This window comes from Aethalodelphis obliquidens, unplaced genomic scaffold (assembly GCF_003676395.1).
Source record: "Aethalodelphis obliquidens isolate GAN/ISIS:26980383/991018 unplaced genomic scaffold, ASM367639v1 scaffold28, whole genome shotgun sequence".
In the NCBI taxonomy this organism is placed as follows: Eukaryota; Metazoa; Chordata; class Mammalia; order Artiodactyla; family Delphinidae; genus Aethalodelphis; species Aethalodelphis obliquidens.
The window spans coordinates 16,325,939-16,344,479 of record NW_020837972.1 but is presented as its reverse complement, the minus strand read 5'-3'; the positions used below and the strand labels follow the sequence as shown (position 1 = coordinate 16,344,479).

Here is an 18,541-nt window from a genome sequence, read left to right as displayed (position 1 = left end):
AGTATAGTGTTCCAAGTTCAAGAACTGAGACTTCTACCCCTTGCTCTATGGCCCAGGCAACAACCAGGAAATTCTATTAACTTCTGGTTGTCACATTTTAAAACGGACATAGACAAGCTGGAGCTTGTGGGGGGGACAGTCTCACTGGAGGCATTCAAAGCCATGTCGTATAAATAGTGTGGGAAGGATGTGAGAATGTTTAGCCTGGAAAAGAAATGATTTAGCCAAGCATGTGTTTGACATCTTCCTGTAGTGAAGGTCATGTGAAAAGGGCTTAGATTGATCGAGGGTGTGACTACTAGAGAAGATAGGGAGCTGGTAAGTGCAAGTTAAAGGGCAAAACATTTTTGCTCCTTATAAGGAGGAGGTTTCCTTGTATGGAACCCTCTGAGAAAGGTGTCAGCAGAGTGCTCATGTGTGCAGCAAGGGTGACATTAAGGGAATCCAAGTGTCAGATTGATACTTGAACCAAAAAATGTTTAAGGCTACTCTGAACTTCATGATTTTGTGAGATTCCATATTATCTTTTAAGAGTCAACTTCTTTTTTTCTGCCCAGCTTTAATAACCTCTTTGATCAGGGCCTTTCATGTTTTATGTACTCATAATAAATAGCAGCACCATTTGTAATATTTGCCAGTAACCTATCTCTGTGTTACACACAGCTTGCCCTAGGGTTTGGAAATTTGTATGCAGTCTGCTAGATACAAGGAATTAATCTGTTGATGAATTTCTCTATATTTACAATATTATCAGTGGATAGGCAGCTAACTGTATGGAATTAATTACTAATTAATATCTGATTTACTCAACTCCAGGCTTCTTTACTTTTAGTCCTGGAGCTATGGGCTTGTATAAATCTTTCTCACTTAGCTAATAGGATTGTGAAGATTTCTTGAAAATCTTTGTAGTTGCTTATTGAGCATCTACTATGTACTAGGCACTGTTCTAGGTGCTGGGGATCAGGAGTGAAAAAAAAGAGGAAAAAAAATACCCCTGTTCTCATGGAGCTTACAGTGGGGGAGATAAATAATAAACAGCACTAAACATAATTATAATGAATCAGGTAGTGATAGGTCAGGATAAGAGATTAGAGAGTGATGATGGGGAGTACTATTGTTTTCATAAGTAACACTCTTCTTCCAGATATACACACAAATCACTTATTTGTCAATTTGTCACTTTCTGTTTAAATAGTAAGGTAGCAACTTGGCCCTCCCTTACCTCTATTAACTTAATATTTGAATAGAGATTTAAAGGAATTGAGGGAGTGAGTAATCTGTGCATTATCTGAAGAAAGAGTGTCCTTATTAGCTAGAACAGCAAGTTCAAAGGCCCTGAGGCAGGATTTACTTGGCATGTTTGAGGAGGAGCAAGTAGTGCGGTTAGAGTGCTGTAGTAAGGGGGGATAGAGGAGGACGGGGTTGTAGAGGTGGCAGGGGTCAGAGAGGTTAGGGTCCTGTAGGCCCGAGTAAGGACTTTGGCTTTTACACTGAATGACATAGGAAGCTGTTGTTTAGAGGCTACAGATCTTTCTGCTCTGGCATTTTGCGAATGGTAGACAGCCAATGCATTTCAGACCTTACAACCAGCTTGCCTCTTGCTCTTTTACTGAAAATTTTTATCAGAGGCTTTTCTGATTAGCAGCAATGGAAAACCATAGGTTCTTTAAGGATTTGCCAGAAACTTTAAAGTTTCTGTGTTGGTAATCTACCTTTTCTTCCTACCTGAGAAAAATAGTCTTTCTTTAGTCCTGTTTTAGCATACTATCTATACAGTTTGCCCAAAAACCTTTTTTCTAAATGTAACATTATTTATTTGGTCATCAGATGTTCAACAAAATTAAATCAACTGATATTTATTGAGGGCCTGTGTGTAAAGATATGCTTCCTGCTTTCAAATAGCTTATATTCTGGTGCCTCTCAGCATTAAAAGGGATTTAAAAGAAATGTAAAATAGGTAAAAATGTATCTGGTTTCTTTATTCAAACAGGTAATTATTGAGGAAGAATTCAGCTGTCAATTGATTGTGTGAGGCTATTGCTCGTGTTGATAGAAAATTTGACATTAATTTTTCCCTATGTAAGTGCTACCCATAGAATTTCTGATTCTTTTTTGAGATCCTCAGTGATCCAGTATTTATAGAACTTCTGTGCCCTCTGCAGGTTGAAGAAATAAAACTAACACAGATTAAATAAATAGAGGGTGGTGCACAGTAGTATTTAATTAAGCACCGCAGGCAGGTAGCGTTTCTGTGGGCTTTTTCAGAAGCGAAGGCCCAGTGGGGCCAAGAACAGTTGGCTGAGTTTCCACAGAAGTTGCGAGGTTGGGGGACACATCCCGGAGGGAGGGGAACCACATGAGCAGAAAGAAGACATCTCAGAAGGGAAAATCCTCAAAATACTTTTAAAAACTAGTATTGAAAAAATTATAAAAGTATCAGATCCCATAGTTAAAAAAAATTTTCAAATGATGCAGAAGCGAAGGCAATGGAAAGTAAAATCTTACATCCTCTCCTTGTCCCTCCCCTCAGCAGTAGACAACTAAAAAAAAAATCTTAGGAGCTGGGATGAAGAAAAGCCATTCTTTCATGTCCCTTTTAGTAGAAGTCCACCTTAGAAGGGACATGTTCTGTATCTCCACTGTTACTGTTTCTTACCGCTGGGGGAGGGGAGTGCCTCTGAGGGAATAAGCCCATGGTTTCAACTTCCAACCCAGAGGCGTGCACACTGGTGAATTACCGTACAGATGACTTCCTGTTACTGTTGCTTGTACATGTTTGTGGTTGTTAATGAGTTATTAATGTTCAGTCTGTCATTAGTCAACAGGCAGAGCTTGCCCTGCAGGAGGCGATTAGGATTGCCCAGGAGTCCAACGATCACGTGTGTCTCCAGCATTGCTTGGTGAGGCCACCTTCCTGTCTTGGAAGTTCTGCCCTTGGGTTGAGTTGGCTTTCGAAAGGCCCCGTTTGAATTGGGAGGTCCTCAGCAGTGATGGGAAACTAGTTAGGGGGTCAGGGAAATTCAGGAAAGGCAACCCATGTTTATTTATGTTTCTTAATTCTTGATGTCCATTTTACTTTGGAGGCATTTCTTGTCTACAAGTTTTAATGCAGCTTGCCATGCAAAACTGCCGCATCAAGTGTTGGCATTAACAAAGGTGTTTGCAATACTGGTAACTGGATAAGACCTGGTCCTGTCAAAGCATCTTCACCAAGCACAAGTAGAACACAGACTTCAGCAACCACCTGAGCATTTCACTTTCTCAGTTACAGGCCATATGGGGGCTTCATGCTTTTTTTCTGGAACATTTGCCACTCACTGCTCTCAGAGGTGAAGAAGATAAATGGCTTGATTATTTCAGTCTGATGGTTTTAATATGTTTGATGGGTTTCATTTAGGTTTATAATTTGTGAAAGTGTATTTTAGAGGATTTATCTTGTCTGTTGTTAATTTGTTCTTACAACCATGCTGATGCTTTCAACAGAACATTAGCCATTATTATTGTTATGATACATTTTGATGACTTCTCTTGCCAGAGCTGGCTTTATGTGCTGGGACAGAAGAGATCCGATAGCTATGTTCTTCTAGAACATTCTGTGAAGAAAGCTGTACATTTTGGGTTACCGGTAAGGCTCATCTTTCTGTGAGATTGTTTAAACAAATGGTATGGTTTTATTCTTGGTAGTTTCATGTGACCTTAATTATTAAACCACTAAATTCTCTTGATGGGTTTCTCTCTGCTCCCTTTATCCTAATAACATCTGTGAAAGTTCCATTTGTCAACTTGATGAGATCTTTGTTTAGTTTATTATCAACACTAACTTACACATATTTATTTAGAAAATTTTTAGGGAAGGCTTATTTTTAAACCAGGGATTGGCAAACTCTACAGCCCATGGGCCAGATCTGGCTCACTGCCTGCTTATGTATGGCCCTCAAGCTAAGAATGGATTTTACATTTTTAAATAGTTGGGGGAAAAAAAACAAAGAAGAATATGCGACATAGACCAACTGTGGCCTGCAAAACCTAAACTATTTACTATCTGGCCCTTTACAGAACAAGTTTGCTGATCCTTATTTGAAATAATAAACAAAGCCAGGAACCAGTAAACCTGACCAGCAGACTTGTCCTTTCTCATTTTGAGTAGCAGGGAAGGACCTGAATTATATTCCTCGATGACAAATACTGAGGGGCATTGAAAGGGCATAGTCTCTACACATGAAATAGTAATGACTGTTAGAATCTAGATTACTATTGCTCAAAGAACCTTATTCTGTCTAAAAAAAATTTAAAAATAAATGATAGACTTCTTAAGCACAATTTTTGTTACGGATTTAAGTGGACTTTTTTTAGTTGAGCTTTCATCCTTGAAAATTATACCAGAAGTTAATGAAAAGATAATTATGCTCATAATAAGCAGCCTTTCTTAATCTCCTACCACATAATGTGCCCAACACTGTTTGATATATACTATTTAATTTTAATCCTTAAAATAATTCTTTATGATGGGTGTGATGCCCATTTTACAGATGGGCTTGTCTAAGAAGCTAAGTGACTGGCCCCAGGTCACATGGTAAATGGCAGTGGCAGTGCTTAAGTCCAGATCCATTTAATTTCAAAGCCCTGGCTCTTCCCATTGTACTATTACCCTCTCTTCCATCCCCAGTTTTTCAGGAACATATCGCATACGGGTCAGGGTCAGGCTTACAGGTACTTTCTTTTTAAATAGTGCTATCATCGTGCATGTGCTGAAATGAAATATGCCAAATTTCTGAAGAGCAAAACAAAATTTTGTCACGTAATCTCTATCATGAGTCGTGCGTATGTCTGTCCCCTTAGTACCTCGCCTCTCTGGGAATACAGTCCCTAGTTCAGCAGAGAGCTTTTGCTGGGAAGACCGCAAACAAACTTATGGATGCACTAAAGGACTCCGACCTCCTGCACTGGAAACACAGCCTGTCAGAGCTCATCGACATCAGCATCGCACAGAAAACAGCCATCTGGAGACTCTACGGCCGCAGGTGGGTCTTCAAGGCTATGAGGGCACGAATCCTTTTATAGATGAGCAGAAGCCAGCAAATGGGTTCTGTGAAGGCCAAATGGATGGAGGTTGTTTGTACAGGGGATTAAAGAAAGCGCTTTAGAATTTTAAAACATTTTCTGCTTTGCACAGACTTTGCAAAGATTTTTCCTATGCGCATTTTTATTTACTCCTCCCAACAGCTCTGGGAGGTAACTGGGGGGTGATCTCCATTCCAGGATGCATAGGACAAGGTTCACAAATCTGATCTGCCCCAGATCACAAACGAATTAACAAGTGACAGAGCCCAGACTCAAGCCCAGGTCCTCTGGCTCCAAGCACCATGCCCCTGCACTCTGAGATGGGAACCTCTCTTCCTGTTGGCCAGGAGGCATGGGCCACACTCACTCAAGCCGAGCACCCCCTTAACCCAAAAGCTGCTATGTAAAGAAAGTTGCTTCCCCGTTGCCCAGGGTGTATCCTCTGGACTGTCTCCAGCTTTGTGTGTAACTCCCATTTAGCCTCCTGTAGCCTGGAAGTAAACTTCGGAACCAGATTTTTAATCCTGGAGCTACCTCACCTAGACAATATGCTGTTTCTAGGAATTCAGTCATGAAAGGAAGTGCCTATTTTATCAGTCTTGTTTTTGTACTTGAAATAATTTTTGGCACGATGTGGTCTGAAACAGCTGCAGACACTAGCCACTGCTTCCACTGTCAGAGCAGCCAGTGCCAGGATGGCATCAGGTCTGAATTTACCCGTGAAAACTAATTAACATACTGTGACCACAGGGAAAATTAGAGGCAGTGGGGCGGTCTGGAGCTTGGAGCTCCCAATTGTGCTGTAACCACTACGTTTTCTTTGGGGCTGCACATCCAGGATGCTTTTCTGCTCTCCTCGTCCCGAGGACAGGAGAACTGGCTTTGGGAGGCAGCTGCTCCCCGGAAGCCAGAGCCTGCTTCCTCCTGTTTCCACCCAAGGTAACTGTAGGGTGTGGCTGAGGGCAGCCTGTGTCTCTTGACTGACGGGGCTTCCTGTGTCTCCTCCCCAGCACCATGGCCCTGCAGCAAGCCCAGCTGCTGCTGAGCATGAACAGCCTAGAGTCGGTGAACGCAGGTGTGCAGCAGAACAACACGGAATCGTTTGCTGTGGCGCTGGGCCACCTCGCCGAGCTGCACGCGGAGCAGGTGGGCAGGTGGCCGGGCCCTGTGCTTCTGGAGCCATGTAGGCCCCGCCATTTCTGTCCTCTAGTGCTTGAGAAAAGCACTGGACGGGTCTGGTTGGATGCAAGTGGTTGGAAGGGTGAAATCCCACCAGTAGAAATGGACTGGGTGTGGAGTCTGCAAGGTTTGTTGAACTTGGGATCTCTTTCGGCATCAGGGAAGAGAGTGAGAGGTCAGCTGTTTCTATGTACCAAATGGAATAAAAAGGAGTCTTTGAAATTTAGGGTAGTAGAGCTGTGTATGTTTGTGGGAAAGGGAAGAACATAATAAGAGTACAGCTAAGATGACAATAGCCAAGGTTCGTTGTACATTTGTCCTGTGCCGGGCCCTATGCTTAGCGATTTACATGTATCATCTTCCTGATTCCTTACAGTAGCCTCGTAAGGTCAGCTTTATCATCACCCCTATTTCACAGAAAAGAAACTGAGCTCCAGGGAGCTAAATCCCATACCCACAGCCATTAAATGTCAGTGTCAGATCTTCAACCCAAGTCTGATTGACTCCAAAGAAAGACAGTTGGAATAGGGCATTACCTTTACTTACAGCCCAAGTAATTTCACACGATTCTTTTTATAGAGGATTGATTAAAGGGTCTCTCATGATGCGCTAGGCTTCCTTTCCCCTTTGCTCAAAAGTATCTTCTTCCATGGGAAAAGGTCAGGGAAAGCTCTTGTCTAAAGCCCTCCAACTAACTAACTGCTGCCTTGCTATAAGCACATTTCCTTGATCATATTATTTTCTCCACCTCTTTGTGGTATAATAATGATTGTTAGGTTGCGTCGTAACACTCAGTATTCCTTAATCTGCATCCTAAAATCTTTGAGTGGTTTCCACCCGTTTCAGAAGTCTATAAATACTTCCCTCTACTAGACATACTTTAGCATTTTACAATCCTCTAAGTGGTTGTGTAAACAAAGGGTATGGATGGGCTCTGGCTGGTGGCGTCTGCCTGCACCTCCATCAGCTGCTATCTTCCTGTATCTGGGAAGCAGCGCCCGAGCTCTCTGACATTAAAACAGCAGACCAGCTGCTCTTGCTGTTTGCTTTCCTCCAGGAATGTTGCACATTAATCACTTTCTTGGTCTTTTTTCCCCCCTCTTAATGGTTCTGGAACCTCTTTAACGTGGATTCTCTTCCTCTGCTGGTGCCTTGGTTAAGTGGAGCGTTTGTGATAATGAGTCAGTGAACATTCAGTGAGGCATTTGGTACGAGCCTCACGTTGACTTTTTTTCCCCAACAACTTTATTGAGATAGAATTCACATGCCATACAATCCACCCACTTAAAGTGTCCCCTTGTGACTTTTTCAAGTAGGATTCTCCCCACTGACCCCAAGCTTAAAGAGTGGAATAACTTCCCTTTGGTTCTCTTTGAGTGATGTAGGGTAGAAATTATTTCTTCATCTCCTGGAATGGAGAACCGCTTTACAAAAATCTGGTCTTGGCTCAATTCTTTAGCCTTAGCTTTCTCCAAGTTCAGTTGTTAATAGTTCTGTGATTTTTTCTGGGGGTAATACCATGCTCTTTGGGTCTGTATTAATCTTTCCATCTCCGGGCTTATGTGAAAGACCTGCTGACGCCATTGTTGCCTGGCTCCAGTGGATGTGCTAGGAGACCTCTAATTGTACAGCTAGAAGACAGTCAGTGGCCACTTTATTTCAATTCAGTCTCTTTCCCCACCTCTTCTCAACCTGCCTTAGAAAGACTTTTCTAGTGTCAGAACATTGACCATGTAGATAAACCCACTGAGCTGATGACTGTCGCATTTTCAATTATACAGGTTAGACTTACACCTATGAAATTAAGCTTGGCCAACTGCGGAGAAGGCAGTTTTATCATGAATTTCTATTTGCTCTTTTATTTCCTTTGTGTTGTGCTTCCAGTTGTGTCCTGAAACTGATCTCTAGATAAACTGGATGCTGCACTTTGCTGTGGTAGTGACTGGGGCTTGGGTGAACCTAGAAGGAAGTTATGGGGTCTGAACTGCTGTTTGTGAGCTTCCTCCTGCAGCCCAGAGGAAGTGCTAAGAGATCCGGCCCCCTTTACTCTTTCTGCATGACTCTGGTTCATCGTGTCACATTCCTCTCCCAGCCTCAGGAAATGGCAGGTCACAATAGGAATGTTTTGGGGGAGTGCTGCCGTGTGCACTGTTCTCTCTACTTGGCCTGAAGGTTTGACAGCCATCTAGATCCACACGCCCAACTCCGTATGGTAGTCATGAAAATAATTGGCAAGACTGGCCAGTTAAAATCACAAGAATAAAAAGATTAATGATCTTTTATTATAATTCAGTATACTTTCGACTTAATTCACTTCAAATAGAAGTTCACCTGTGGTCTAACTGAGCTTCTGTATAGACTGAAGATATACTACCTGACCAAAGGATAGGGACAAATTGAAAAGCTTTTGGGGGCTTAATAAGATAGACATTCTAGCAATATAAGAGTATAAAAAAGACATGAACATGTATTCACAGAAAAAACATAAATGATTATAAAACATGAAAAAATTTCAATCTAGTCATTAAAGAAATTCAAATTAACACAGTGAAATAACCAGTTTCATCAAACAAATAGGCAAAGAAGCTAAATATCAGGGGAGGAGAAAGGTGTAGAATGCTGGTATAAGAGTACTTGGTATGGGCTTCCCTGGTGGCGCAGTGGTTGAGAGTCCGCTTGCAGATGCAGGGGACACGGGTTCGTGCCCCGGTCTGGGAAGATCCCACATGGCGTGGAGCAGCTGGGCCCGTGAGCCATGGCCTCTGAGCCTGCGTGTCCAGAGCCTGTGCTCCGCAACGGGAGAGGCCACAACAGTGAGAGGCCCGCGTACTGCAAAAAAAAAAAAAAAAAAAAAAAAAGAGTACTTGGTACATTTCTGTATGGTAATTTCATAATATACCTATCAAAAAGCTTAAAAGTGCCTACCATTTAGCCCAGCAATTTTACTTCTAAGGTATTATCCTAAGGAAATAATTGGACAAGTATGCAAAGATGTATCCACCAAGATAATCATTCTAGCATTTTTAAAATGGAAAAAATTGGAAACAATCAAAATATCACAAACTAGGAGTTTTTTTTTTTTTTTTTTTTTTGCCGTACGCGGGCCTCTCACTGTTGTGGCCTCTCCCATTGCGGAGCACAGGCTCCGGACGCTCAGGTTCAGCGGCTATGGCTCACGAGCCCAGCCACTCTGCAGCATGTGGGATCTTCCCGGACCGGGGCACGAACCCGTGTCCCCTGCATCGGCAGGTGGACTCTCAACCACTGCGCCACCAGGGAAGCCCGGAGATTATTTTGATTGGACTGTAATTTATTTACCTAATAAAATACTGTGATGTATAGATTTATTTGTTGACACTGAAAAGATTCATTCATTCATTGAGTACCTACCATGTGGTAAATAGGCAATTTACAAAAATGGTATGTATACCTATTTTTGGAATACTTATATGTTTTATATTCATGTGAATATGAGAAGTTCAGAAGGATATGTGCCGAGAAATTGCTGTGATTATCTTTGGTGGGATTAAAAGTAATTTGCCTTTTTCTCGTCGTTCACATGTATTTCGTAAGTTTTTTTCCTAGAGTGAACATGTATTACAGGTGTAATTAAAAAACAATTTTTTTAATGTACAAGTGAAATACATTAGAGCCTAAGAAAAATGGCCCCTTGATATTTGACAGTCTCTGCCTAGGGTCATCCGGCTGCTGCACCAAGAACAGGTGAGTCACACTCATGTCCTGTGAGTGGGATCGCAGGTGTGGTGTCAGCACAGGCGTGCTAAACAAATCGTGGCTTTCTATTTTAGGGCTGTTTCGCTGCAGCTTCAGAAGTGTTAAAGCACTTGAAGGAGCGATTCCCACCTAACAGTCAGCATGCCCAGGTAACCTGCCTTTTGTGTGTCATCGATTTATTTTTGAAAATACCATTTTTACTGTATTATTGTCAAAATAGGGTATTTTAGAGTCTCCCCTCAGCCTCTCGTGTCTTGGTTCCTTTCTGTGACGTCCGTGCTTTGAGGTCAACATAGGAGACTCTGTAAACTGCGTTCCAGAAGGCTGAGGAATAACCTCTGAGAAAAGATTAAAGTAGGGTACTTTTTTCATTCCTGTCTTCGTGGTTTTAAATTAGTATTCCCTATACCTCTAACTGTATGGGAATAAGCAAAGAAATCGTCAGTGTCCTTTGATAGATCAAGAATTAGGTCTCCGTTTTGTCACTCTGTTTTCTCCTACTTGGCAGCTCTAACCTTTTCCTCCCAGAATTGAATAACCTTTTGGCAAGATGTATGCAGAGGGAATGAACTTTATAAAGCAGTCCTAGGCACTCTGTTCCTTTTTGCACCAATTTCCATCTCTGATGGGGCCAAGAAAACTATTACGAGGGGCCTCTTTCTCTTCCTCCCCTTACCAAGTTTAGTATTAACTAAATTAGGGAATTTGAAATCATGAGAGACCATGGCCTGGGAATCTCCTACTGTTGGTCCCTGAGCCAGGGGTGGGGGGGCTTCCGTTCACATGGGTTGCTGGCCCCACCTCATTAGATATGGTGTGAATGCCCGTCTGCTTATGAGCTGTGCTGGGATCTCACTGCTGCTGGCTGTGATCTGAATTCAGAGTACCCAGACGGAAAGGTGGTAAGCGAACAAAATAGAAGCTAGCACCCAAGGATGCTGTGGGGAAAAAGAATTACGCGTGGTTCTGTGGTAGTGCTAATGTGATGGAGCGGTTTCGGTTACTGTTCTAGGCATGTTTTAAGAAGGTGCACAGTAAAAAGAAAAAAAAGACACAATTTAACTCACATTCTAGAAGAAACATGTATGGCTGATAAAGAGATGAAAAGATGCTCAGCCTGACTGTTGATCAAGGGACATACAAATGAAAAAATAAGGAGGTATTTCATACTCATCAGACTGGCCAAAAGTAACATATCTGACACCACCAATTGTTGGTGAAGGTGTGGAGCAATGAGTCATGTCATACACCACCGGCGGGGAGTGTAAACTGGTGTGACCCATCTGGAGAACAAATGGGCACTGTGTTAAGGAGAAGGTGCATATGTCCTACAGCCCAGCTTTCCCATGGCTTGCTGTACACCCAGGGTAACTGTTGCACAGCACAGGGGGTGATGTAGGGGAGTGTTTGCTGCAGCACTGTTCAGAAGAGTGAGAAAGTGGAAGTACCTAAATACCCATCAACACGAGAATAGATAAGTTGTTGCATATTCGTACAATTGAAAACTATTCATCAGTGAAAAGGAATGAACTAGAACTACTTGTATTAACATGTGTAAGCCTCCCCAAAATAATGTTGAGCTTAAAAGCAAATTGTCAAAGGATGCATACAGTATGATGCTATTTATTTATACAAAGTTTAAAAACATGTAAGATCATACTATATATTGTTTTTTTTCATACTATATATTGTTTAAGGATAAGTAAATATTTTGTAAAAGTATAAAAACATGATTGGGGGACTTCCCCGGTGGTCCAGTGGTTAAGACTCCTCGCTTTCAATGCAAGGGGTGTGGGTTCAATCCCTGGTCGGGGAACTAAGATCCCACATGCCGTGCGGTAAATAAATGAATGAATGAATAATCAATCATCATAGATCACTCATTAAAAAAAATTCTTAAAAAAAATGGGAATGATAACCAACAAATCAAATGCTTCCTTTGAGAACAGAAAGAGGAGAATGGAATTTGCAAAGTACCTCGATAATGTGCAATAGTATCCAAAGCAAGTAAAGCAAAATGTTGTGATTTGACAAAGTTGATGGTTGCTATACATGTTTTGTTATTTTATTCTTAGTGCTTTTTCACAGACTTGAAATATTTAAAAAAAATTTTTTAATCTAAAAAAAAAGTGTGTGAATTGTAAGGATATTTGTTAAGCAAGCGAAAATACTTTTATATTTCTGTTGAATAATGAGGTGAACATCTGCCATTCTGTTCTTTTTTTTTTTTTTGGCTGCGTGCGGGCTTTCTCTGGTTGCGGGGAGTGGGGACTACTCTTCGTTGTGGTGCGCGGGCTTCTCCTTGCGGTGGGTGGCTTCTCTTGTTGTGGAGCACAGGCTCTAGGTGCGCGGGCTTTCGTAGTTGTGGCTCGCGGGCTCTAGAGCACAGACTCAGTAGTTGTGGTGCATGGGCTTAGTTGCTCTGTGGCATGTGGGATCTTCCCGGACCAGGGCTCGACCCCGTGTCCCCTGCATTGGCAGGTGGATTCTTAACCACTGCGCCACCAGGGAAGCCCCTGCCATTCTGTTCTTAACTGTGTTTTTTTTCTTACTAGTTATGGATGCTGTGTGATCAAAAAATACAGTTTGACAGAGCAATGAATGATGGCAAATATCATTTGGCTGATTCAATTGTTACAGGAATCACAGCTCTTAATAGCATAGAGGGTGTATACAGGTAAGAATTTTTGAAAACTCCAACCCCAGAATGAAGTAGTTCTCAAATGGCTTTATTCTTATTTGTTTTGTGTGTGACTTAATTGATTAGCTTAGGAAAAAACCTTTTTTTTCTATTTATTACCTATTTATTACAGACCATTAGAAAATACAAATAAACAAAATGGAGAAAGTTAAGTAGTACCCAGAGATAATCACTAACATGCTATCTATAATTCCAGATTTTTTTCTTGTGTACATGTATGTGTGTGTGTGCACACATGTGCTCACACACACACACATACACACAATTTTTTTTCTCTTTTAAGAAAAATTATATCAGACACAGTTATTCCCCTTGGGAGGTTACAATTACAGTCTAATTGAGGAAATAGAGATTCTAAACCTGAAAGTGACTCTACTTACAACCCTTGCAAAACATCACATAACCATTTGTGTTTATTTTGTTTCTGTGTCAGAAAAGCAACTGTACTACAAGCTCAGAACCAAATGTCAGAGGCGCACAAGCTTTTACAAAAATTGTTGATTCATTGTCAGAAAATCAGGAATACAGAAATGGTGATCAGGTAAGGGAGGGCTTTTGTGCATCTTACCTAGGTGGTACTTTGTGCTGGTTATTGTCATCCCATGTCTTCCTCTTTGTGGCAGTGTCCTGCTGTCTGTGGCAGAGCTGTACTGGCGATCTTCCTCCCCTACCATCGCGCTGCCTGTGCTCCTGCAGGCTCTGGCTCTCTCCAAGGAGTACCGGTTGCAGCATTTGGCCTCTGAAACAGTGCTGAACTTGGCTTTTGCCCAGGTAAGCTGATCTCTGTTTTTATAGCACATATTTGTGCTCAAGAACTGGTGAGTCTGTTACTACTCTTTGGTTTTGAAAAGCGTAGTAATGAGCTTTTGCTTCATAACATTGAAATCTGGGAAGGTAGTGTCACTGTGCAAGCCTTCCATGGAAGTCTGGAGTTGTGAACTTGGTGACAAGCTGACACCTCCCAGTGGTGCTGGCTTTACCGAGCTGTGTATTTACTAAGGAGGATGCGCCTCTTCATTGAGGACATTTGCATCATATTAATGACTTAGCTGCCCAGAGCTGTGCTTGATTTAACAAGAGAATGAATAAGGAAATGAGGAAGTCATGTGTTCATTGAAAGGTTTTGGAAGTTAAATTGTATTTTATGTTTGTTTTCTGTCTCCCCCTGTAGAATGTAAAGACCATGAGAGAAGGGACTGTTTTTTCCCTGCTATATCCTGTGGTACCTAATAGGATCCACACATAGTAGGTTTTTAATAAATATTTATTGAATGAATGAATTTTGAACTTACTGGAGGAATTTACTAACTAAAGCAGAGGTTCCCCAAACCATGCATCAGCATTATTGGGGAGATTTAAAAACTATCTGCATATCTGGCCTTGCCTCAAACCTACAGAGTCAGAATCTCTAGGGGAGGAGCCTAGGAGTCTATTTTCCTTACCAGCTTCCCCAGTGATTTTTTTTTCTTAATTAAGATAAAATTCACATAACATAAAATTTACCATTTAAAAGTATACAGTTCAGGGCTTCCCTGGTGACGCAGTGGTTGAGAGTCCGCCTGCCGATGCAGGGGACATGGATTTGTGCCCCGTCCGGGAAGATCCCACATGCCGCGGAGTGACTGGGCCCGTGAGCCATGGCCGCTGAGCCTGCGCTCTGCAGCGGGAGAGGCCACAACAGTGAGAGGCCTGCGTACTGCAAAACACACACACACACACACACACACACACACACACACACACAAAGTATACAGTTCAGTGGTTTTAGAATATTTACATTATTTTGCAAACATCACCACTGTCTAATTCCAGAATATTTTCACCACACCAAATAGAAAGCCCAGGCCCATTTTTTCTAAAGCAGTCACTCCCCACTTCCTCCTCCCTCCAGCCCCTGGCAACCGCTAATCTATTTTCTGTCTCTATGGGTTTGCCTGTTCTGGATATTTCATATAAATGGGATCATACAGTGTGCGGCCTTTGTGTCTGGCTTTTTCGCTTAGCATCATGTTTTCAGGATTCATTCACGTTGTGGCATGTGTCAGTCAGTTCTAGATTCCTTCTAATGGAATACTGTTCCATCGGATGGATACACTACATTTTGTTTATCCATTCATAAGTTGATGGACATTTGGGTTGTTTCTACCTTTTGACTATTATAAATAGCTCTTAACATTGATGTACAAGTTTTTTTCTGGATATATGTTTTCATTTCTCTTGGGTATACTTAACAGTGGGATTGCTGGGTCATATAGTTCTTTGTTTAACTTTTTGTGGAACCACCAAAGTGTTTTCCACTGCGGCTATACCATCTCATATTCTCACCAGCAATGTATGAAGGTTCCACTTTCTCTCTATCTTTGCCAGCACTTGTTATTTTCCATTTTATTAGTGTGAAGTTATATCTCATTGTGGTTTTGACTTGCATTTCCCTAATAAGTAATAATATGGAGCATCTTTTCATGTGAGTACTGGCCATTTGTGTATGTTCCTGGAGAAATGTCCAAGTCCTTTACCCGTTTTTAAATTGGGTTGTCTAATTTTAGTTTTCAGTTGTAAGAGTTTTTATACATTCTGGTTGCTAGACGCTTATCGGATATATGATTTGCAAATATTTTGTCCCATTCTCTGGGTTGTCTTTTCACTTTCTTTCTTTTTTTTTTTTTTTTTTTTTTTTTTGCGGTACACGGGCCCCTCACTGCTGTGGCCTCTCCCGTTGCGGAGCACAGGCTCCGGACATGCAGGCTCAGCGGCCATGGCTCACGGGCCCAGCCGCTATGCGGCATGTGGGATCTTCCCAGACCGGGGCACGAACCCGTGTCCCCTGCATCGGCAGGTAGACTCTCAACCACTGCGCCACCAGGGAAGCCCCAGAGATTCTTTTATTTTTTAATGTTTGCTTTTACAGCTATAAATTTTCTTCTGAGCACCATATCCTATAGGTTTTCTCTGCATCCCATAAGTTTTGGTATGTTGTGTTTTTGTTCATCTCAAGGTATTTTCTAATTTCCCTTGTGATTTCTTCTTTGACACTTTGACTATTTATGAGTGTGTTGTTTAATTTCCACATATTTGTGAATTTTTCAGATTCCCTTTTATTACTGTTTTCTAATTTAACTTCACGTGGTCAGAGAAGATATTTTGTATGATTTAAACCTTTTAAAATATGAGTGTTATTTTGTGGCATAACATATGGTCTATCCTGGGAGATGTTCCATGTACATTTGAGAAGAATATGTGTTCTGCTGTTGTTGGGCTAGTTAGTTTATAGTCTTGCTCAAGTCTTCTATTTCCTTGCTGATCTTCTGTTAAGTTTCTATCCACTATTGAAAGTAGAGTATTGAACTCTGAAACTATTATTGTTGAACTATTTCTCCCTTCAGTTCTGTCAGTTTTTGCTTCATATATTTTGGGGTTCTGTTGTTTGGTGTATATATGTTTATAATTGTTGTATCTTCTTGATGAATTGGCCCTTTATCAGTATATAATGTCCTTCTTTGTCTCTTATTACAGTTTTTGACTTAAAGTCTATTTTGTCTGATATTAGTATAATCAGTCCAGCTCTCTTTTGGTTACTGTTTGCGTGGAATATCTTTTTTTACTATCCTTTTACTTTCAGCCTATTTATGTCTTTTAATCTAAAGTGAGTCTCTTATAGATAACATATAGTTGTATCATGTTTGCAAAAATCTGTTCTGCCAATCTCTTCCTTTTAATTGAAGAGTTTAAGCCATTTACATTTAATTTAATTATGGATTTGAAAGGATTTACTTCTATTTTGCTATATTTTTCTATATGTCTTACATCTTTTCTTGTTCCTCCATTACTGTTTATTTTCTGTTAAATGGATGTTTCTAGTGTACCCTTGTTTATTTTACTATATATTTTTGAATTTTTTAAAAGTAGTTCCTTTTCTCCTAGTGATTCTTATACAACTAGTTCAACCTTTTTGAATCATCAATGTAAAAGATTTTTGTAAAGACAGAAACCTTTCTATAATGTAAATAACTACTCCCTCCCTTATCTATTGTAGCCTGAAACCGATTGTCACACATTATGTTTTCTAAGAGTGTGGTGCACATTAAAGATAGTACATGTCAGGGAGAAAGTAAGCCAGACATTGCCGTTCAGAAGAGAAGAGCCAGAAATGAAGCCCTTCCTGTAGTTGGCAGTGGGTGTGGGTGTGTATAGCACCATGATGTTTCTTTTTCAGCTCATCCTTGGAATCCCAGAACAGGCCTTAAGTCTTCTCCATATGGCCATTGAGCCCATCTTGGCTGACGGGGCTGTCCTGGACAAAGGCCGTGCCATGTTCTTGGTGGCCAAGTGCCAGGTGGCTTCAGCAGCTTCCTATGAGCCACTGAAGAAAGCAGCAGGTAGGAAACCATACAAAGATTGTTAGGTAATACTATTACAGAAAACTTGTAAAGAAGAAGAAAAGACATTAAACTTGGGACAGTATTTAAGTTTTGAGTGTTCACAAATATATGTTATAATTTCATGCAGCATTTAAAGTGCTTTCACTTGCATACTTGCATGAAGGTTGAGGGCAAGTGAATTGTTATTTTAACCCTACAGAACTAGGTGTGAGGCTGGAAATCAGTACTAAAGACTTAGTGGTGTTTTTTTGTTTGTTTGTTTCTTCTCAAAGAGTAGAATGTAAAAGTTTCTGGTATATGTTAAATCAATAAAAATAGATATTAAGCTTTGAAAACTATATGTGAAGCATTGAGTTAAATATGTGTGGTATTTTCCCCATTTTCCATCAGTTCTTGAGGCTGCCATTGAGAACCTCAGTGAAGCCAAGAACTATTTTGCAAAGGTCGACTGCAAAGAGCAGATCAGAGACGTCGTTTACTTCCAGGCCAGACTCTACCACACCCTGGGGAAGACCCAGGAGAGGAACCGGTGTGCGATGCTCTTCCGGCAGCTGCATCAGGACCTGCCCTTTCATGGGGTGCCCTTGATAAATCTTCTCTAGTGAAAACATCCCCACTGGACCACTGTGCAGACTAGATGATTTTGGACTTGTTCATACTCCCTCCCTCCATATAAATGATGTATTTGATATCTGTCTTATCAATAAACTGCATTCTGATTAGTTTGTCTTATTTTGTTGCTAAAATATACATATTTGTTTTTTGTTTTCCCTTTTATTTCTTTTGATAGCAAAGGATACCAACATTCTGTTAATAAGTGGCTGGTTTATTAATAACTTAGTGCAAGTGTTAAAGATTATGTTCTCTCTGGGCAAAGTTGCCAATATCTTATTAGCAATTGTGCACACTCTCCACCAGTGTGTAAATTCATTTTGCACCTATGCTCAGACAAGAGCTCTTTTGGGTATTGGTAGATCTCTTGAGGGGTTTGGTGCAGGTTTTTCGGAGGCTTGGATTTTCCTTTGGAAGCTCCCCTGTTTTGTTCTGCTGGACTGGTGCTTGGGTTGGGTCTGTGTGTACTTGCAAGCACATGTCAGTCCCTGACTGGAGATTAAGATGGGAAAGATCTTTTTATGGTTTTTGGACCAATGACAAGAAGCATGTTTCAGTCACTTTCTGGGTGTTGGCTTTCTCATATCTTCTGCATGGGTATATTTTTTCTATACTTAATAAATCAGGGATGATGATAAGGAATTCATCATGAACGAGGTGATTATAAGTTGAGAAAGGGTCTGAAGCTCAGAGGTATGTGGATGCTATCACTCAAATATACACTAATTTACATATCTCAACCCTGCAGAAGCCAGTTATTGCTCTGTTTGTGTATTTATCTTACCCTTCAGTGTTCACAGAAAAATCCCCGTGTTTCAAATCCAAAACAGCAACTAGGAACCAACCAAATTTTGCAGCTTCTATCAGTGGCTCT

General features: G+C 41.0%; 1 protein-coding gene across 2 annotated transcripts in view; it reads left to right on the top strand.

Annotated features, from left to right (window-relative positions):
* ANAPC5 (anaphase promoting complex subunit 5) overlaps window positions 1–17,787 on the top strand; it is a 38,501-nt gene extending 20,714 nt beyond the window's left edge. The window contains exons 6-15 of one of the 2 annotated variants that reach the window (XM_027124826.1): window positions 2,819–2,900; window positions 3,536–3,625; window positions 4,840–5,021; window positions 6,072–6,207; window positions 10,050–10,124; window positions 12,531–12,652; window positions 13,110–13,217; window positions 13,300–13,447; window positions 16,890–17,052; window positions 17,446–17,787. In XM_027124826.1, the coding sequence (XP_026980627.1) occupies window positions 2,819–2,900; window positions 3,536–3,625; window positions 4,840–5,021; window positions 6,072–6,207; window positions 10,050–10,124; window positions 12,531–12,652; window positions 13,110–13,217; window positions 13,300–13,447; window positions 16,890–17,052; window positions 17,446–17,657 (1,318 nt within the window). In that variant the 3' untranslated portion in view covers window positions 17,658–17,787. The remainder of the gene's footprint in view (window positions 1–2,818; window positions 2,901–3,535; window positions 3,626–4,839; window positions 5,022–6,071; window positions 6,208–10,049; window positions 10,125–12,530; window positions 12,653–13,109; window positions 13,218–13,299; window positions 13,448–16,889; window positions 17,053–17,445) is intronic. The other variant, XM_027124825.1, reaches the window with a different exon arrangement.
* The last annotated feature ends 754 nt before the right edge of the window (window positions 17,788–18,541 follow it).